Here is a 20,341-nt window from a genome sequence, read left to right on the forward strand (position 1 = left end):
CAAATCAAGCCAAGCAAAAACGGCCATTCCCTGAAAGTTTTTTTTATTTTTCCACATTAATCTTCAAAACAGCACTCGCGCACCCTCGACAACACTCGCTGCTGTACGGACGGCGATTTCCTGCATTTCCAAAGCAGCCGGCGACCGCGGGAGGGGTGCGCGGCGGGGGCCGGAGGGGGGAGGTATCGTCTTCAAAGCGCCGCCTGGTCATCCTTCGGGTGACGTCGGCGTTTTCTCACGCCGGGAGGTAAAGTCCTGAGCGTCACGCTCCGCGCTCACTTCATTAACGTTTAAATAGTCTGCGGGGAGAGCGCCATAACACTCACGCCAACGCGCACCATAAATCACGTTAGTCAGCGCCGGTTTTTCACAAGGGGGAATATTTAAGGAAGTCGACACCAGACACCGGTTTAAAAAAAATACAAAAAAATGGGGGGGCGAGCGCCAGGTGGTCACACTGTCACCGGAGGGTATTTCTGATCACTGGCGACACTGGAGCTTCCGGCTTGGGGCGGGGGGCAAGGGGACTGGAGGGGCCGGTACCCGCCTTGGGTGGGGTCCATGAAAGCCGGGCCCACCGGGTGCGCGTAGCCGATGTACTGGGGGTGCAGGAACTGCCCCTGGTGGGGCATGATCTGTGTGGCCTGCTGGCAGTTGAGGACGGAGAAGTTGGTGGGCATGTTGACGAAGACGCTGGCGTCGGGCGGCAGGCAGCAGGAGGCCTGCGCCCGCATCAGGGGGGCGGGCGCGCCGGGTCCCGGACGGGGGTTGGCGGACGGGGCCGAGGAGCTGGACGAGGCGGCCGTGCTGGACTGGCGCGACGACGAACCCCTGGAGGTGCCCGACATCATGGGGATGGTCTCCAGGGGGCGGCCGCTTCCGCCGCCTGAGGCCGGCGACGGCTCCCGCTTGGGGCGTAGGCAGCGGCAGCAGCACATGGCCACCACCGAGCCGACCAGGACGAAAGCCACGAAGACGGAGCCCACGATCAGGAAGGGGACGTAGATGGGGACTGGATGGGGGGGACACAAGGAGGGAGCGTTAAAACATGACCTTTCCTCATTCGCCTGACCCAAACACTATTGAGCATGCATTTCTTTTACTGAAGACAAAACTTAAGGGACCTTATCAGTTTTTCCAAGTGTTATTGGGAAATGTTCCCCCCCCCAAAAAAGAAGATTCTGCCCTCGCCATTGACAAGGATACCTATCAATTCCATTCTTAAGCAGAACTTGGACAGCTGGGAGCCGATTGGCCGAGACAAGGACACAAAAAGCCGTCTGGACCTTTCCCCGTTCGGTGCGAAAGGTGCGCCGGGATTTGCTTCCCGGGGTGCCGGAGCCTCTCATTAGCACTTCTGCACTTTGTTTTGATCTGGTCTAATCCCGGGCACCCCACCGTGCCGGCCCCCTGTGCCCCCCGTCCCCCCCTTTCGCCCCGTCCTCCGGCGCGTGAACATGTGTTTAGGTCGTTTATAGTTGCGTCCAGCCAGTTTTCGGATGGTGTAATGTAACTTGTTGAAGTGGCCCGTGTGCGTAAATCGGGTATTTGGGTGTTTTTATTCTTGGCCGGATTTTGCGGCGCTTGGCTTGCGCTTTAAAGGAAAGAAGGCATTGGAATGAAAATCAAAGACGCGAGCCCGTCTCGCCTGGCTGACTTTTCGCTTCCAAAGAGCAACTGTTGACGAGGCCCAGGGTAAATAAATGGAGTCATGGGAAATTGAGATTGACTTTCTAGTATGTATCGCAACGTTTTTTTCTTCATTTTAGCCCCCCCCCCCCACCCTTTGCGAGTCGGCGGTTATTTTCCATTCCGAGGGTGCGTTCCGGGTCGTAACCGTACGCCAAACGGGTCGAGCCAGGCGACCGTCTCCGATTTCCTTTTGTCTGCATACACTTTTCTTTCAGTCTGCTCATCAAAAGCAACAGAGTATTAGCCCTGATTAAGGCCGACTTTTTTTTAAAAAAGGAGGTCTGGCGTGAAGGAGACGGGGAGGAGGGCAGGTGACACCCAAGCCAGAAGCCAGGTGTCAACTTCTAACCTAGCATCTCATCCGACACTTCCCCGGCTTCCCCCTAATAAACAGCTTATCACAGAAAAAACTCTGTTATGGCTACACGTACAGGGGCAACGTCCCTTGGGCAAGGGGGAGCTCGCCAGACGCTTTTCCTGGACTTATAAGGACGTCCAGGGCCGCGTTTTCACCCCCGTTAGCATTAAGGGGCGTCTCCCTCTAAGTGTATTCTATAGGCGGTTTTCCTATTTGTTTCATCCGTGGGTATTACAGTGGGACGTCTACTTACGAATGCATTGACTTGGGGAACCTCTACTTACAAATGCTTTGGCTTGAGGAACCTCTACTTGTTAAAATTTCAGGTTATGAAACAGTTTGATATGAATATGATTGTTACAATATAGGATTATTTGTCCAAGTGAACAATAATAGAGGTATATCATACAAATATGACAAGGAAACCCATCATTCCTTGCGTCTGTGAATGCACCACGTGGCTTTGTGTTTTGTTTTTGTTTGGTTCGGTGTTGGGTGGTCATTTTAGTCAAAAGTTTTTTTTAAATATTTTTGCTCTTGAAATCCGGGGCCGCCAAGCAGAGTACATTAATAACGTCCTGCCTGTTAGTCATCAAAGGCGCTCGCTGTATTCCTTGCCTTGAGTGATTAATAGCCTGTAAAACGCAGGGAAATGGATCAAATGCAAGCGATCCTTGGACGAGGTGAAGCGGGGAGGAAAAAATGTTTGATTGGCCGAGAGCCAGCCCAGGAAATGTATACGGCAGTTCCTGCCATGATCACAAATGACGGTTAGATTAAAAAATTGAATCTGGACAACCATGACGCTTCTTGTCTAATGCTAATGTCACATGTAGTAGGACATTAGTAATCACTATTGTAATGTTAATCTATTTGGATTGTTGTCTGGAAATGTTAGCCAATATTTTAGGATTTTTTTATTAAGATTTTTTACAATTGAATTTGAAAAAAATATCTATTTAAGATGGAAAAACTGTTTATTTATTTGAGTCTTTACAAGAATGGTTCCAAATTGTCATTTCATTTTCACTTCTCATAAAGATGGTGTACCCATCTTACATTTTTAATATGTTATGCCATTTAAGAAATAAATATGCATACACAATTCAGCCCTGGACACCCGAACGTCCATCTAAGACAGATTTAACCCACGTTAGATCCCTGGAAAGCGCAGGGGCTTCAAACTTGAAGTTGTTTTGACAACCCGCGTATATTTTAATGGGCAGAAACGTCATCACCTTCTGAAGACGCGTCCAACTGGACGCTCCGACCGTCTCCAATCCTCTTCAAGTCCCGACTCGATTCTGCCAAACTCTATTTTTAAAAGTGCACTTTGGGAGCCCCGTTTTGCCGGCCTGATTTTTTTTTGTTTAGTTTTTTTTCCGTCTTTCTTCTCGGCTGTCTGCACGGCAGCTGTCGCTGCCAACCTGCCGGCAGCTGATGCGCCTCTCAACAAGGACATAGTGTAGCCGTGTAATCGCACACCATCCCATCTTAAACCTAGCGAGGGTTAGCGAATACAATCTCACGTCCAATGTATTTCCAGACAACGCTGCCAGCTGGCTTTTTGCAAAAATCATGCACTGTTGCTTGTTTTTGGGGGACTTTTTAATGATGAATTGGACATCTGTTATTGTCCATGGCCTGCAATTAGTTCATTTTGCCTCACTTTCTTACTTAAAAGTCACTTTTGGTCCATTTTGGATTATTTCATATTGATTTTCTGGTATGCTTCTAGTTTGTTTGTCGCTTTCTGGTGATTTTAAGGCATTATCAGGTGACCTGGTGTTGGTTTTTGGGTACTTATTAACTCATTGGCGCAGTTTTGACGACAGAATGAACCAATGTGATTGCGGATAGGAAATAGAGCAAAGTGCGGTAGTAATCAAAGCATTTAATTCTGTACGTACAGTAAAAAATGAACTAACCCGCGGGCCGGCTCGGATCGCCTAGTGGGCCTATTCTGGCCCGCGGAATGTCTCTTTGACACCACACAAAAAACTGAAAAACTCTGCTTTGACTATTAAAAGCTTTAAAAGGACCCGAGAGTCTCAGTGGGAAGTTTTATTTAGTGCATAAGGATATTTGGTTTCAAATGATAGTGAAAACTCCACTTTCAGTACTCTTAAAGGTTGTTTTAGTATCTATTTTTTAAGGGTGACTTGGAGAGAGTGGACGGTTTTGAGCCAAATAAAATGGATGGAATCCCTTTTTTTAAAGGGTGTATTTAGGGCAAGCATCCGCATCCGGGTGTACCTACCTGCATCGGATTCCTTGCTCTCCTTCCCCTCGGCGCCGGGTTCCAGGGCTCGCCTGTCGTTGTCGCAGCTGCCCTGGTCCAGCCTGGCGTCCGTGCTGGAGCAGCAGTACCTCAACTCGCATTTCCCACAGCAGATGATGGCATCCACGCCGTCGATCTTCTCCGGGCACTGGAATCCGTCCTTCCACGCGCCCTGGGCGTCGTGCCATCCGTGGCAGTACTCGCCGTTGGCCTTCACCTCCACGGCGACCACCAGGAGGGTCGCGATCACGGCGATCGGGAGCCGTCCCCACCGCATCCTTTGGGCTGCGAGAGATGCTACGATTGGCCCCGAGTCCTGGGAGGGGATTCGTGGGAACATACACGAGGACTGATGCTCAATTTAAGCGCTGGCATTTGTTTGACAATGGACACATTCCCTGCGTAATTGCGTCTCCAAGAAGGAATCCGGGCGGGCGAAGAGATCCACTTGAGTCTCCGGGTGACACTTTTGTTGTTATGTTAGTGGTTTAAATCCGCTCATTGGAAAGAAGTAAGAGGACTTTTCCCCCTTTCCACCAAGTTCTTGTGTCCTCGGAATCCCTCGAACGACATGTTGCCGGGACGTCCGAACGAGAAGAGATTGCAAGTGGAGTCCAGGTTCTGTTGCAAGTCCAAGCGGGACCTCCTACTTGGCGTCACGGGTGGGGCGTGGAGACCCACTTTGGAATGACAGCTGGGCAGGTAAAATAGCAACTGTTACGTCCAAAAACTCGTCAGTATGCGATAAAAGTGCTCGTTTTTTGTCCGTTAAATGTTTATAAATGAGGAGAATCACTTTTAAAATAATGAGAAGGGCTGTAGTTCTATTCTTGGGGTACTTATTTTATACTTATGTTGTCGGAATCGTTTAATAGAGTCGTAACACTGCCGTCTTGTGGACACATTTGCTCAGTTCAGTCTTCGCGTTCTTTATTAAGCGACACTTCCCATCGTTTAGTAGTGTGTATCTGAAAATAAATATTGTTAAAAATAAATAAGTAAATAAATTATATATATAATTTTAAATGGCGTAGCGGTATTTGTGCAAAACTAATAAAAGTCGTTTTGATGTTTTAGCTGTTAAAGTGGTTTGGCAAAGACTTCATTTCCCACAATGCTAACGACCAATTTGGCGCGAGAAACTTTCGGTGGGAAGGACTACCAATCCCATCATGCTCTTCGCTAAAGGCGTCATTTAGTGGGAAGTAAAGCGGGACGGTTCAAATGGTCAAACTTCGACAGAGAAAGGTTCGAAACTTGCTATTTGACGCCAATTTTAAGGCTTATTTAACTTTAGAACAAAAAGTTATGTTTTCCTGTTACGTTTTCAAATGAACAGCTAACCTTCTCGCTAAATGTGAGTCAATTCGCACGTGTAAGTAGCTAGTAGCGTCAGTTAACGTAGTAGCGTTAACGTAGTAGCGTTAGCTAACGCTCCAGTTTGCGAGAAGTCGTTTTCATTCCGTTCATTTTTCTTCATTTATTCGCGTTTTACTAGTCGAACATGTTTGCTAGAGCAAAGTGCCGAACGCAAAACGGCAATGGTTTAAAAAGGGCGAGTCGCCCAAAGAAGACGGTGCCAATTCATAAAAACGAATGGGTGGTGAGTACCTGCTAATTACTTCAATGAAACAACACAATTCATATTCGTTAACGACACAAGTCCTCATTTTTTAACACAGTTGACGGCGAAGGACGTTCAATACACTTAAATTTGGACGCTGTCAGTTCAAATGAATGATTTCGGCGTCCTTCACCGTCAATGGCGTTGAATGCTTTAAATCTCTTTTGTTCCATATTTTAGTTACGCTTATCAGCATTTATATGGTTTCAGAGCACCATAAGTGACCTGTCCGTGCACAAACTGACGCCTGCAGAAGTGGTAAAAAATAGTTTAATTGGGGTTTAATCACTTGATTTGAAACGAGGAAAGTAGTCATTTTTTGTCTGACATGTTCTCAGAGTTATCGTCGTGAGAGCCGCAAGTCGCACAACAAGGTCGTCGCTCAGTGGGAGATGCGAGAAAAAGCCTTGAGAGAGCGCTTTAGGCACACTGGAGGTAGTCCACTGGACAAGGACAGTCAAAGAATCATAAGAGAGGTGTGTTATTATTCTAATGTATGATATTGATATTACTGAATCACTAAAAGTGTATTGATTTATTTATATTTTTGTTACAGGTCTTTTCTGAAAAGCTGCTATTGCAGGATATCCTGGCCCGCTCCGACAAAACCTTGGCTGCGGTCAACGAGCTTTTTGGAGACCCTCAAGGCAGACATATTGGTAGATCATGTCATGTAATCTGAAAATTTTAAAGTATTGTCTATATTCATATTCAAGTATGTGTGTATGTACATTTTTAAAAGGGGAAAAAACATGTTTTTTTAAAAACCTATTCAATGAATTTAAAAAATAGATAAAAACGAATAATAATCATGCTATTGTCTATTTAAGAAAAAAAATTGAGTTTTCTAAAGAAGCACAAAAAAGGAAAACTATACCAAATATTCAGTGATTTTTGTCGTTTAAACCGTTCAAATCAATTTCATGTATGTGGTGGTTAATGGCTATTAAAATAGCTGTTTTGACTGCCCTTATCATCTCTTGGTGTTGTTCATACACGTCTATATCCTTCCACAGGACAACCTAGCGTTACTATGGCCCCAAACTCAGACTCTCCTATTTTCCGGGGTTCCACTGAGCCGTCGCCCTGCAGTGACTCCTTCTCCGGGCAACAGGTGTGTGTCAAATGAGTTTTGACACAATGCGCACAATTGCTCATGAAAGTTATACTTTGAAACAAATCCGTGAAACACACACATTTCAGGCTCTAACTGAACCAGAGGACGAGTACTACTCTGCGAGTGACGAAGAGCCTGCAGTGGGAAGACCATTCCAAAGGTAGTCTTGCGACCTCCAAATGCATATTTAACGACACAGTCACATATCGGTTGAATTTGTAGTATTTCCTTTACAGTAAAATGAAGATGTTGGTGGGAAGGTCTCCGCGCCAACGCGGTCGTCATGCTGTTAACGAATGCACACCAGCCAGAGCACCTCTCCAAACTGGTATAATTTGAAATAGTGTATTTTTAATTGGCTACTTGCAAACTTACCAGTTTTTTTGCTTTTAGCTCTCAATGCCTCAACGGTGGTCCAGCGTCTCCGGTCCAGGCACGACCGTTCAGAGAAAGCTGATGAGGAGTCCTTTTTGCTGCTCTCCCAAGTCTTAAACCCAGATATTTCCCCCAGACAGACAGGTGAGGAAAAAAATCTGTCCCGGGTCACTTGGTAGTTATAGTTTCATTGGAGGGCTACTGTAATTAAGACACATTTTTATGGAGTTCAAGTAGAAATTGTGCCAATTCTGTTTCTTTGAAACTATCATTGTTTCCATACAGGTAACGGTCACTCTTCCAGAAGCAGGAAGCAGGGTGGCAAAACTGCTCATTTTAGCGATAGCTCCTCCGTGGCGTCCTCCCACGGCCAGAAGTCCAGCCTGGGCCTGATGCAAAGCATGTTAGCCCAAGTGGAGCGCGAATTGGATTCCCTGAGTCCGCAGACGTCGACGCAGGGTCGGCGACAGCCGACGGAAGGCCTCACTGGCTTCTCTTTGGCTTTGGTGTCCATTCTAGCGCGCCTCGTGGGCACCATTAAAGAGGTACTGTCTTAAACCAAGGCCCCCTTCTGTGTATCATGTGTATTTCTGGGTGACGAATCTAGCTCGTCTCTTTTCTTAGCGACAACACGACGTCGAAACCGCCATTGAGGAGAGACGAAAATTGGAGGAGACGCTGAGAGAGCAACGGGGCTTGATCGACGCTCTCACTGCGGAGACCATGACTCTGAGAGAAGAGACCTCCTTCTTGCAGGTGATATTTTTAGCCATTTTTTGCATTGCCATTGACGGAGATGAGCGTCCCGTCAATGGAAACTATTGATCTGGTCAACAAAATCATCTTTCTGGTCTTGCTTGCGCGTTTTCAGGCTGAATTGAAGCAGCGGACAGCTCAAATGGAAAGAAAGTTGGACTCGGCCGTGTCGGCAATGGCGACGCACATCAACCAACGTCAAGGCACGCACGTCATAGCAACAGGTTCTTAACTGTCACGTGCCGAGGTGTGAGTGAATTTAATTTGGAGTGCAATGTAGTATTGATAGAAAGTTTTTTTGTACAGTTCAGCAGCCTGTTTTGGAGCAACCACCAGTTTCGATCATACCCACCATTCAAGTCTCTTCACTCGGACAGGGAGATGTCTGGAGGACAATTCCTGGTAAGCACCAAATTTAGTGAATACTTTGCAGCATGGTGGAAAAGTGGTATTAACGTCCGTCTGCCACTTCTGAGATTAAAAATAAGCTCTGTCTTTCAACAGAGCCAGAACAAAGCTCCAACAAACTGCAAGCCCACAACTCATCGTCCAATTTTATGTCGCAAATATCTCCCGACTCCGAGCTTGCCGAGCTCCGCCGACTCAAGGACGCCATCAGCGCCCAGCTCAGCCGAGTCGAGAGGGTCGCAAAGTCACCCGGCGCCAGTTCGGAGCAGAGGTGTTCGGGTTCTGGCGAGATAAGCCAAAATGTGTGTTTTCTTTTTCTCCACAACTCCTGAGTATCTTGACCGAAATGTAAATAGCATTATTTCGTCCTGGTTTCAGGCGGCTAATGACAATACCGCCGCATGTGGAGTGCAGCAGCGTCTCCTGGAGCTCAATAGGCAAAGCACAGTAGCCAGGGAGCGATTGCTGGATCTCATTGAATTGCAGAAGCGCAACACTTGTGCTGGAGTTTCCCCTTCCGGCTCCCCCGTTCCTCCCTCGGCATTCAGCCCGCAACATTCAGGTACAGCGGTTAAGAGTGCGTGTTTTTGTTTTTTGGGGTCATTACGTTGTTACTGACGGCTGTCTTATAACTAAGATGGAAACCCTGATGGATCCCCACCGATGCGACCAGAAAACAGACGGTAAGATGGTGACACACAGTTGAAAAATAAATCCTTAATTTAATATAAATTGTAAAAAATATATCAATAATAAGTTGTGCAGTCCTCTACTCCTCTGCGGAGGATCACAACTCTAAATAAGCTCATCTATTTAACAGTATCTTAATAAATATATTTTTATCCATAATGATAATTAAAAAATATAGTTTGAGTCAGTAATAGTATACATATTTACAATATTAATCAGGAAATTATAATGAATAACTGACACTTGTTATGCTCCCAATATTACTCACATTGACCGCATGTTTAAATTTCCCCTTTTTGATAAAAAAAAAAAGAATATGAAGATTTTAAATTTAAAAAATTGCAAATTTTTCTGCTATTTAAAGTAAAATAAATTCACGCAAGAGTTAATTAGTTGATTCCTTCTGCTGTAGATCAACTGGTTCACAAGTTCATTTTCGGCATTATGAAGAAGCACAGCGGGACAGAAGCGCACAGGTACACACAAGCTAAGATGTCAAAATATGAAAGTTCAGCTGTTGGATTGAAAAAGGGAAAAAAAACATCCTTTGTCCACAGCCAAGAGACAAGCAACAAGTACATCGGCAGAGCTGGTTTGCTCTTTCTGCTCATGTTCAATGACCAAAGGAGGTTTTTTTTCTCCATTGACTGCAATGGACGCCAGATCCAGGTAAATTTTGACATGAAAATATATTAATTAGGACGTCATCCATGCATTATCATTTTGAATTGCTGTACTTATTTTGAAGATTGATAGATATCACAATTATATATATATATATATATAATATATGGAATTGAAAAATGAGTGCTGCGAGCCTATCAGGTCTGCCGTTAACACTTGTCGGCCATTTTGTGTCAGTACTGGTTTGTAAAAATCAATTGAGGCACTTTTTTCCAGTTACACAAGACCACAAACTAGCGACAAACTTTTCCTTGTGGCCAAAATTTCACTCCAAAGTCCAAATTACCAACAGACAAGAACACACTGAAAAGAAACCAATCAATTTGTGGTCTAAGTTGCTCTGAAAAGTCAAGTTTAGGAAAGCACATAAGTGCACGCGCTGGCAGGAGACTTTTTGCCTGCTCAGTTTGTGGTCAAACTTTTGGATTAAGACACCCAAGTGCATTCTCCAGAATAATAATAGTGATCAGTCAAGTTTTCAATGCTCATCTGAGCAGGCTTCATCAGTTTGTGCACCAAGGAAGTCTGTTGTTTATTTTAGTTTGTTTTATCTTACACTCCTGTTTGTGTTTTACTCTTGTTTTTTCTTTTCTTGCAATTTTTTCCTGTTATTGTTTTCTGTTCTTGACGCAAATTTGCATACTGTTAAGCACTTTTGGAAATTAAAATGAAATTTCTTATTTTCCAAGTTTTTTTTTCCTTCCCTTTCTTTGTAATCTAGCAAAACAAGCCGGTTAAATGGCTTCCTGGATTTCAGATGAAGCAAATTTGACTATTACTATTTTGTGTCTATCCTTGAAACTAAAGGCCTTTGATCTTTAAATCAAAAGTTAACGACTATTTAAACAACGATTTCGCTTTAAAAAAACATTGACAAAATATTGAATTTTAAATACACTGCTGAATTATGCTGTTATCATTAATCATTTTGATCTCATTAATGTTGTTTATTTTGGAGAAAAAAACTTCTCAAAAGATGAAAATAATTATACATAATATATTTATATTTACATTAGGGTTGCCACAATTACTGAACTGATCACTTTTTTTTTAATTATATCTCAAATCAATGTATTCATGACTTCTTTAGATTTTTAAAGGGAAAGAAAACTTAAGATTTGTTTGCTTTTTTATTATCTTTACTTCTTTAAATTAAAAAATATATATACGTATATATCTTGGCAGAAAGTGTTTAATTGAACTAAGTGATTCAGTGATTCAATAAACAATATTTACACTCTAGGACCAGTATAAAAATTCTCTAATCACTTGCTATGTTCCTTAAAGAAATCTGAAGAAGCAAGGGGTGTAAAAACAAACCCCAAAAATGGTGTGGACAGAAGGTTAGTGCTTAGTGACCAAGTGGGCTTGGCTGAATGCAGATTAACCCCAGCCGAGTGCCTCTCAATACACCCTTCACCCCAATCACAACAGGGGCTCTGACCCTTTCCCGAGATTGACTAAAAAAAAGAACCAAACCACACTTGTGTTTTATATACAGATGAAATAAGATCACGGTATCCATATTTCTTCTATATAGGCTTTGATTGAACACTTGAATGGAGGTTAAATTGGCCAGAACAAGAAGGTCATTTCCATGTGCCCCCACTTCACCTCTCACTATGCAAAACACACATTTGGGTTAAAAGCACACATTACACTTGTCTTTTTGTGAATGAAATTGTACTTTTCACTCATTTGCTGCTGTTAAAAGCAGACGTTCATTCGCTGCCACCCTCCCACTCCAACTGGATGGGACGTCTACTTTTGTCTTTATATAATGACGTGGTAGTATTTGTTAAATCAAATTTCTTCTTGACAATGTTTTTCTTGAAGTACCGCTAGAGGGAGACATTGCGATATTTTGAGTCAGGAGCTGATTTGGAAAATCACATTTAAAACCTGAAAAATAGTAATGACGTAGATTTTTTCACCTAAAAGTTCATAGTTTTAAGGCTACATGAATTAAAATAAATTTGTAAAATATTTAACTATCAAAATAGTTTGAATTACCAAACTATTCAATTTTCCGTCCCCTTTTGAAACAAAAATAGAATATTTTCTATTTTTTGTGTTTATTTAAAGAAGTAAAGATCATAAAAAAAGAAACAAATATTTCACTTTTTCTTTCCCTTTAAAATCTAAAGAACTGTAATGAGTAGAATGGTTTGAGATATAATTTTTAAAAAAGTGGTCAATTCAGTAATTGTGGCAACCCTAGTTATTATTTATGCACGTGTGTGTGTGCGCGTGCAGGCGTGTCTTGTGCAGCTGCGCAACCTTCTGATCTGAAGCGGCCCATTGCTTGCTGTGAAAATATTATCGCAAGTGTTTATTATTGCTTTGGTGTGAAACAGTGGGAGTGTTGTACGCGCTTGGGCTGCGTCTGCATGAGTTTAAGGCCCAGCTTTCAGGATCCGGGGGCGGCGTAGTAACCCTTTTTCCCATCGGCCGACCCACGGCCCGTTGTACCCTGGGTAATGGGGAGGCCTTTTGGAGTTGATTAGTTCCGGCTGGATCCCAGATAGAGTTCTGACAGGCAGGAGAAACGATCTCTCAGCGTGAACTCCCACATTCCCTTGGCACAATAGGCCAAGCGGGGGGGGAGAACTTTTTAAACAACTCCACTCAAATCTTATAGTATTACCTTTAAAAATGGCTCAGACCTGATGCAAATATATACATTAACAGCATCCTCTGATTCTGGGGTTTACTCCTAATAAGTAAAAAGGGGCTACTCTTGTGATAGGTTCAGATTTTTTAAAAGTTATGTAAGAAATGTATATATATTTTTTTGCTTCAGATAGTTTGGGCATATCAGATATTTCTTCAATCAGAACGAGGCCTCTCACATGTTCTCACCATCTTATAATTCCGTACCTGATTCATATAGCAATTGTACATACAAACTTTAGAGTCCGGTCGGTATCCCCCCGTTTGACACCCACTCAGATGGGCCCCATTGACCGTTTGGAGTGTTTTTAGCGGCGGACAAAACGCGGCATCCGGCGTGTCGGACACCTGTGGCCCTCTCTGGCATCCGTCACAGGCATTCCGAAAAAGGAGCGTCATTCACACACGTTCCCGCTGCGATGCTAGCCCTGCCCCCCGCTCCTGACACTCCTTTACTCTCTCCCACTGAGATGTGCTCTTTCTCCACACTTAATTGATTAAGGGCCGTTTTCATAAATCAATTTGGGATGCACATCAGTCAATGCTGAATAGACCAAACCCCCCATCACACACACACACACACACACACACACACCAGCTACCTCTCACTGGCTGTGAAGGCTGTTATGAATCTACCTCAGCATGCCTTGCCACTCTCATTTACAAAAACGCCTTGAGCTGTAGAGTTTGTTTTATTTGGCTTTGCAACGTAAAATATGCAAATGGTGAGTGAGTGGAGTTATACATTTTCCTTGACGGGTTTGCGCAATTTAGGGATACACATAGTACATATATATACAAGAGCTGCAATTTCAAATGTATTTCTTTAATCGTGATTAATCGGTTTCCTAGTCATTGTGAGTTGGAATTAGCATGACTAAAGGTAATCTAGGCTTGTTTTTCAACCCTTTACAAGGCACTCATTGGCTGACTTTGACGGCTCTAGGCGTCCAATCCATTTTGACTGGGAGGGTGGCAGTGAACAAACAGATTTTAAAAAAATCAACAGAATATGAAAAAATAATGCTTTTTTTTTAGGAAAGAAGCTGTTATTGACTAAAAAGCCAACCTGCTTTACAAAAAAAAACTACATTTTTGAAAATGTCTCAAAAATAAATATTTGTTTAACTAAATGTTATGACGTGTATGTATGTATATGTACATTACAGTGTATGCAATATGGTTTTGGGTGTAAATTGGATTCCACAAGTCAGCCACGGTACGCGTGACGTAAACCACCAGTGTGGTGGAGCAGATTATACCCGAGCAGAAATGACCAAAATAAACACACGCGCGAATGTTATCTTAGCCTGGGGCGTGGCAACGTCGTTGCCCCTCAGTCTCCGCTTTGCTGGAGGTCAAGCTTCATTTCTCTGATTTGCGCGGCAGAGTGATAGCTGGGATTAAATCCGTGGTTGTTTTTCTTTGAATGTACTTGGCTCAACACTTTTTACAGCGTTTTACCTCGCCGAGTTTGAAAACGGTGCGCGTTGCCACAGCAAACTTCTGTTTCTAATTACGTTAGCCGATTTGTCATTATCACGACCGTCATCGCGGCGAATGTTTTGACAGCCACGTCACCGTGACACCACTCTGGCTTATTAAAAGAGCCGTGTGCCAAGTCGCAATGCATTGTGGGATTTAGTCCAACAGCTGCAAATGATAATGCTGAGCCCCCCCTCGCTGCGATCCTTTCTCAGTCTGGATTTTCTTACACTTTGCCCTTTTTCCGTCTCACTTTCGCCTTCATCTCGAGCTTTTGTTCTTCTTTTTTTTTGTTAGCGTCCCCCCCTCCCCGAAATACCTCCGTTGTACCCCGTGGCTTCACTTTTGACTTGTTTCTCATTCCATTCTCAGTCCATCCATATTTTTTGGGCCCCCTCCTTTCTCGGTGTTGGCTTTAGGGCTAGTGAAAGCGCCGCTGTCTTTGAAAACAGTTTGTCCTAATGAGAAGCGGGGAGCGAGGGGCTACGCGGCCGAGAGCGGGGGTCACAGCTGAAGCCAATTGCGTCCCTTTCCTGTCTGAGGTGCCGCCGGACCGGGTCGAGCGAGGGGTCGCGCCGGGCCGTCGTTCCGGCTGCGTCCCGGTGCCGGTTCTGAATGGCTGCCAACTTGCGTGTTAAGTAAAGAAGGGCACATCTGTTTCTGATCCCCCACAATGCCTTGCGCTCGGGCCCCCAGGTGCCGGCGGGCCTGTAGTGCACACTTGAGGAGGAGCTGGGGTGTTTTCAAAGGGGTATTATGATTGGTTTGAGTGGACAAAGATGGGAGGGATGACGTTAGAACATATTTTAAAAATGATAATAATAAAATTATCTATTTATTTTTTGCTTACCACTTGTTGCTACACCTTGTGTAACTTTCCCAACGTTAGCCTAGCTTAGGGCTGGGTTGCAAAGCTGCCCGAGACTCCCGCTGCAGCTTGTTAGCTTCGCTTTTTAATACGCGTCTGTTTTATGTTCTCGCTTCAAAGAACCACTCGACGTTTGATCGGCGGCTCACCTTCGGGGAGGAGACGTCAGGGGATTCGTCAAGGCTGAGAGGAGCCACAACAGCTGTCCAATGCTGGGAAATGGCCTCAAATGCTCGGAGGTAAGAACAAAAAGATACCATTGAAAGTTATTGTTATAAAAGCAATGGAAAATGTGATTGGTGGGGTAGTTCGATTTTTGCTGGACACGTGTCGGAACAAAGTATGCGGGGAGAATAGTTTGACGATAAATATTACAGGAAAGCAAAAGCAGATGTTTTGACGAGCTACAAATAAAATTTTAACAGGTATCAGGAGTATTTAGAGATTGTTTTCCTTTTATTATGATAGAGTATTTATTATATTCTTAAACCAGATTAAAAACAGAAAATATACTATTAAGATAAAATAACTTATAACTAAATTATAGCTTGAAAATGTTAACATTTCAAGTTCTGCCATCAACTTTTTTTATAGTGTACTATTACGCCCCCTTTTTTGAATGAAAGCGGAATAATCCTGTCATAGGCGCTCCTCAACTCTATATTAACTCCATTTAACATAGCTCAAACACAGCTGGAAAAAAATGCTGCCCATAAACACACTTCCAACATAAAAAAATACATCACTCACACATACACGCACGCACTTTGCAACTACGACACCCACGCATATCCACACACACACACACTTGCTCCCAGCTCGGCGCACCTGAGCCAATAAAGCCTAGGCGTACGTCTTTGCCAGGAAAAGTAATTTCATTCCCTCCATCCTGATCCTGCCCCCCTTTCCATTTCAGTCCAAAAAGCATTAAAGCCTTCCCCTGTACCCAGTGCCGTTTTTTGCTATGGGCAATGTGGCTGACTGCCCAGGGTGCACAAAAGACCTCCCCATAATTTATATATTCTTGCACTTATATGTTGGGTGTCTGTTAATTGCATGCCAACTTTACGAAATTCTCCTGCCCTTAAGGTCTCCCAAAGCCGATCAACTTGACCACACCCCCATCTTTCATCCATGGGGGCCCCCTTTCCTCCCCCCTCGTAGTTGTTTTATTATTTTTTTTTATTTAATTTTTTTTTTTTTACAAGGGCTGTCATCCCTGCCAGGTTCGTAAAATGCACATCTGGAATCGCACTCAATCCCATCTCCTCCCTCTCTCTTCACACACACTCATACACACTCACATAAGCACAATAGTACACACACGGACACTCTCATAACAAACTACAAACACTGAAATAACAGCAGCGTCCGAAAGTGAGACGTTCCTAATGAGGAGCGCCTTTCTGCGGCGCGGCGGAAACCCGACGCGCTCTGCCTGCCCCCGCCCACGCGGGGCCCAGGCCATTTTGGATTGGGCCCACGGTCTGAAGCGTGACTATATATACATTTAATAAGGGCCTTTGCGGCGCCGTAATGGGCACTTGGGCTCGGCCTGCGACCCGCGTGGGTCGGGATGCGTCGGCGGAAGATACCAGGGAACTGGATGGGAGGAGAGCAATTGATTCCCGCCCTTAAAAATGGCAATTTGGTGTACTTTATGGGAAGGAACGATGCAAAAGTCAACATCAACATCTCCTCTAATCGCTATTGACTGTCTGAAACACTGAGATCTGTCGGAAAACTATTTCACTGTCCCCTGTACGTAAAGTCTTGAGACATTTCCCCATTCAGTTGAAACAGAAAGTGTCTAAAAACTTTTGAGCAAGGCTAGACAGGGACCAAAAAAAATCCCATGTTTTTCTTTGTGTAATGCACAAACCCCATTTGACATTGTTGTTGCCCGCACCTATAAAGTAATGATTAAAATAAGTAAATAAAAAGGCCTTGAGTAATAAGAAAAAAAAAATATGAAGAAAATTCATTTACAAAAATGAAAACTTCACAAATAAACTAATTGATTAATAGGAATTTATTGATTAGTTGTTGACTAGGTGAGCAATGCTAATAATCATTGTAAGAGTAACATTGCACAACAATCTGATGGTCAAGTTATGACAAAGATGGCAACCAACTCATGTGAGAAGCAACCCCCTTCTCCCCTAAACTTCTCCAAATAGACAGAAAAAAAAGTTTGTGGCTGTTTTTCTTAGTTTCAGTGAATCACTTGCGGCATTATTTCCAGAAAGTGTTGATTCCCAAAATTCATTTTGGCAATGTAAGTTTAAAAAAAAAAGGTTTAGTTCTTTCTGAAAGACATCCAGTGTTGGATAATACAAGGCTCCAAAACCACCCAGAAATCTGGCTGTTCTTTTTTTTTTTTTGTACGGGGAGCCTAATCAGAGTGAGGGGTTAGCTGTGGACACGGAATCAAGTGAAAGACGCGGAACAGCTTCCTGGCTTGAGAGATTGGGTTGCGTTAGGAACCCCTAACCAACAACATGTGCCACTTTTACTGTATTTCTATGGGTTGCGTTTCATCGAGAGGCAAGAGGGTCTCGCTGGAGTAAGGGGGGAGGTCCGGGGGGAGTTCTGCGGTAGGTGACCCACGGGTCCGCCAATGGAACGCTCTGTCAGAATCTTTTATTGTTTTGTGCTTTTTTTAATTCCTGTTAGACTCGAATAGGGGGGAGAATATCAATGTGGAAGCGTATGGGAGGGGGCATTAGAATAGAATCAATTCATCTTGACTAGGCTGAAATGTGCGCACACAAATAATGATTTCATTTATACCAAAACTTTTTTTTTTTTTACGACTGTTCTTATTTTCCTTTGAACATCTTAAAGTCAGCTTGGGAAAAGTTTTTATCACTCTCGGAAGAATTCGCCGAGGTCCGTTGGATAGCCTTTATTGGACTTTTTGTAAAAGCCTGCTTTGGGAGTTCAGTGTTTGAACGTGTAGTTTATGTTGTTGGAATTTATGTGTGTAACGATGCATCGTTTGAGATCAAATTAGTAGTTGTTGCTGTTTTCTCTCCGTTTAAGTCTATAGTTCAGGGAGATTAAGGAATAGGCAATCTAGGAGTATTTTGGAGGAATATTTGGATGACGTGTGTGCCCTGTTTTTGGTAGTAAAAGGACATTTTCTTTTACTTTCTCCTCTTGCGCTCTCTAATCGTCGTCACTGGCTTTGATTGCTCCCTCGTTTCTCCCACTCCTCCCCCACCGTCCCTCCCTCCCCCCTTCCCTGGGCCTTTGGCCAATTTACTGGAGCGGTTTCCTGAGTCTACCCAGATTAATGAGTGTATAAATCAGTGTGTGTGTGAGTGTGTGTGTGTGTGTGTGTGAGTGAGTGAGAAGGGAAAAAAAGAAGGGAGGATGAATGCTTCACCACACCACAAATTGCGTGCGTGTGTTCATACTGTACTAGCCTGTGTGTATGTTTATGTTGGGGGTGGCTTCATCTGCGGCCTCCAAACCAAACTTTTGATTTTGCGGATTTTCCTCGCAGTACTCAGCGGATCCATTTGGCCAAGAGTCCCCCGAAACCATCGTGATTGCAATCAGGCGGCAAAAAAAGAAAGAAAAAAAAAAAAGGAGCGTGGCGACCTTTGACCTCACCCAGAGGAGGTCGTAGGCCGGGTAAGCTTGGCCGACGAGAGCTTCTAGTAGTGCGTAGTTGCGGAAATGGCAATCGGGAATGACGAGACCGTCCGATGAGAATCCCCTGATTGGGCCCACGTGTCGACTCGACGGTGCGTTCGGGTGCACGTGCGCAATCCGAAAAAAAGGCTGTTTCGAATCAAAGCGACGGGGAAAAAAACTGTTTGTCTTCTCCCCGAGCTCGGATAATAACGCCCCGCGATTCCCCTATCGCGTCGTGTTTGTTGCCTCTCACAACTGGCGCACGCTTTCGCTGACACACGAATGCACCGTGATGTCAACACGCCGCGCAATGGTTTTCTCTCGCGGCGACGTAAACACGAATGGGACGGTGTGTGTGTGTGTATGTGTGTGTGTGGGGGTCGTAATGGCCAGGTGGTTTCAGTTAGCGGAAAAAGAAAAGAAAATAAATGCGGTTTTGAAGCAGGTACGCTGAGGGATGTCTGAAATCATCGTTTGATTGCCATTGATGCATGCGAATAAGCGCTGCCGGACCTCCTAGTACAAATAGATTAGACGTCTAGTGCCGTCAGTAGCGTTGAGGGAATAGAAAAAAAGAAAAGGGTTGTTTGTTTGCAAAGAAAAGCGAAGCTGTTAATTTTCAGTTGCAAAGCCGCAATGTTTCTCCAACTGAGAGCTTACAGGACGGGGGCGGAGTCACGCACGGCAAACTGGAGGATGCCGCTAGGACGGCGGCCTTTTTTCAAAAGGCTCTCTCGCAACAAATCGTACGTGTCAACTATTTTCCAAAGCATGTGGAAAACATTAAGGTCTGGGAATGCCTTGGCCTCCTTTTTTGCTTCAGTCAGTTGCGAGCGAGAATCGTTGGAATGGAGAGGAATCGTGCGACTGATGTTATCGCGTTCGTGATGATCGGTCTTAAAATAGCGTTGGAAACGCTACTCATTGACAGCTAACTTATTACCAATTTTTAATTGTCCACTTGTCCGCCATTAATTGCTCTAAAAAGTCCAAGTCCTATTTTAAGTAAATATTCTCTTACATTTTAGCCTTTCCCTTGACGTTGTTTTTATTTTCTTGAATGATCAGAATTGGTTTTAAAGGAGGTTCACAGCTAAAATGCGATTGATCTAAAGAAAACCTTTGCGCTATCAATTGTACAGTGTGCGTGTGTGTTAGTCTAAATATTGTGTCGCGCTCCAGTAGCAGCCCTGGCAGTAGCTCCTCGCTTGAACTGTTTATTTTCTTTCCCGACGGACGACTTCTTATCAAATAAGCAAAGCCCGCTCTACTCCGCCCAAGGACGTTCCGCTAGCGTTTGCCGAGTCCGCTAGCATCGAGCTAACATTTGCGCCAGAATAGCCTAAATTATGTCCAAATCACTCTTTTTTTAAAGCCACTTCATGGTCAATATTTTGTTACTTTTTTATAATATTATTTATTATTTTTAAATTTAAAAAATACTTAGTCCTTTGTGATTTCATGATAATTTTCTATAATATTTTGGCATTTTTATTTCTTTATATATTTACCTTTTTAGATTAAAAAATAATAACTGTAATTACTCTCAAATTTTTTAGTCCATGCTTTATTTTTTTCTAAACACACCATTTTATTTTATTTTATCATTTCTGTAATCCTCAACAAAGCCATCCTTGTAATGCGTTAAAAAAAATCCTCGCTTTAGTGCTAATAGCCAAAACCAA

The 20,341-nt window shown here is 43.7% G+C and overlaps 4 protein-coding genes across 5 annotated transcripts in view; 2 read left to right on the plus strand and 2 right to left on the minus strand.

Moving 5' to 3' along the window:
• The window catches only part of rpl21 (ribosomal protein L21), a 66,125-nt gene extending 58,505 nt beyond the window's left edge, over positions 1-7,620 (minus strand). The window contains exon 1 of the mRNA XM_077624771.1: positions 7,610-7,620. The gene's annotated coding sequence lies outside the window, so the exon portion shown is untranslated. The remainder of the gene's footprint in view (positions 1-7,609) is intronic.
• On the minus strand, positions 33-4,980 carry shisa2b (shisa family member 2b). The gene is made up of 2 exons (XM_077623721.1): positions 4,311-4,980; positions 33-1,012 (listed from the first exon to the last, which is right to left on the minus strand). Exons 1-2 carry the CDS (start codon positions 4,669-4,671, stop codon positions 453-455), a joined length of 921 nt encoding a protein of 306 aa, XP_077479847.1. The 5' UTR covers positions 4,672-4,980; the 3' UTR covers positions 33-452.
• Positions 5,515-10,673, plus strand: spice1 (spindle and centriole associated protein 1). The gene is made up of 17 exons (XM_077624769.1): positions 5,515-5,934; positions 6,166-6,213; positions 6,294-6,431; positions 6,512-6,614; positions 6,972-7,069; positions 7,159-7,232; positions 7,309-7,400; positions 7,466-7,591; positions 7,733-7,992; positions 8,072-8,203; positions 8,319-8,427; positions 8,510-8,605; positions 8,708-8,913; positions 8,990-9,173; positions 9,249-9,294; positions 9,714-9,777; positions 9,859-10,673. Exons 1-17 carry the CDS (start codon positions 5,836-5,838, stop codon positions 9,919-9,921), a joined length of 1,938 nt encoding a protein of 645 aa, XP_077480895.1. The 5' UTR covers positions 5,515-5,835; the 3' UTR covers positions 9,922-10,673.
• Positions 10,674-14,328: 3,655 nt separating this feature from the next.
• boc (BOC cell adhesion associated, oncogene regulated) overlaps positions 14,329-20,341 on the plus strand; it is a 31,463-nt gene continuing 25,450 nt past the window's right edge. The window contains exon 1 of one of the 2 annotated variants that reach the window (XM_077624618.1): positions 14,329-15,250. In XM_077624618.1, coding sequence (XP_077480744.1) covers positions 15,221-15,250 — 30 coding nt within the window. In that variant the 5' untranslated portion in view covers positions 14,329-15,220. Of the gene's footprint in view, positions 15,251-18,509; positions 18,654-20,341 lie in introns of those variants that run through there. The other variant, XM_077624620.1, reaches the window with a different exon arrangement.

Source organism: Stigmatopora argus, chromosome 17 (genome assembly GCF_051989625.1).
Source record: "Stigmatopora argus isolate UIUO_Sarg chromosome 17, RoL_Sarg_1.0, whole genome shotgun sequence".
Lineage (NCBI taxonomy): Eukaryota > Metazoa > Chordata > Actinopteri > Syngnathiformes > Syngnathidae > Stigmatopora > Stigmatopora argus.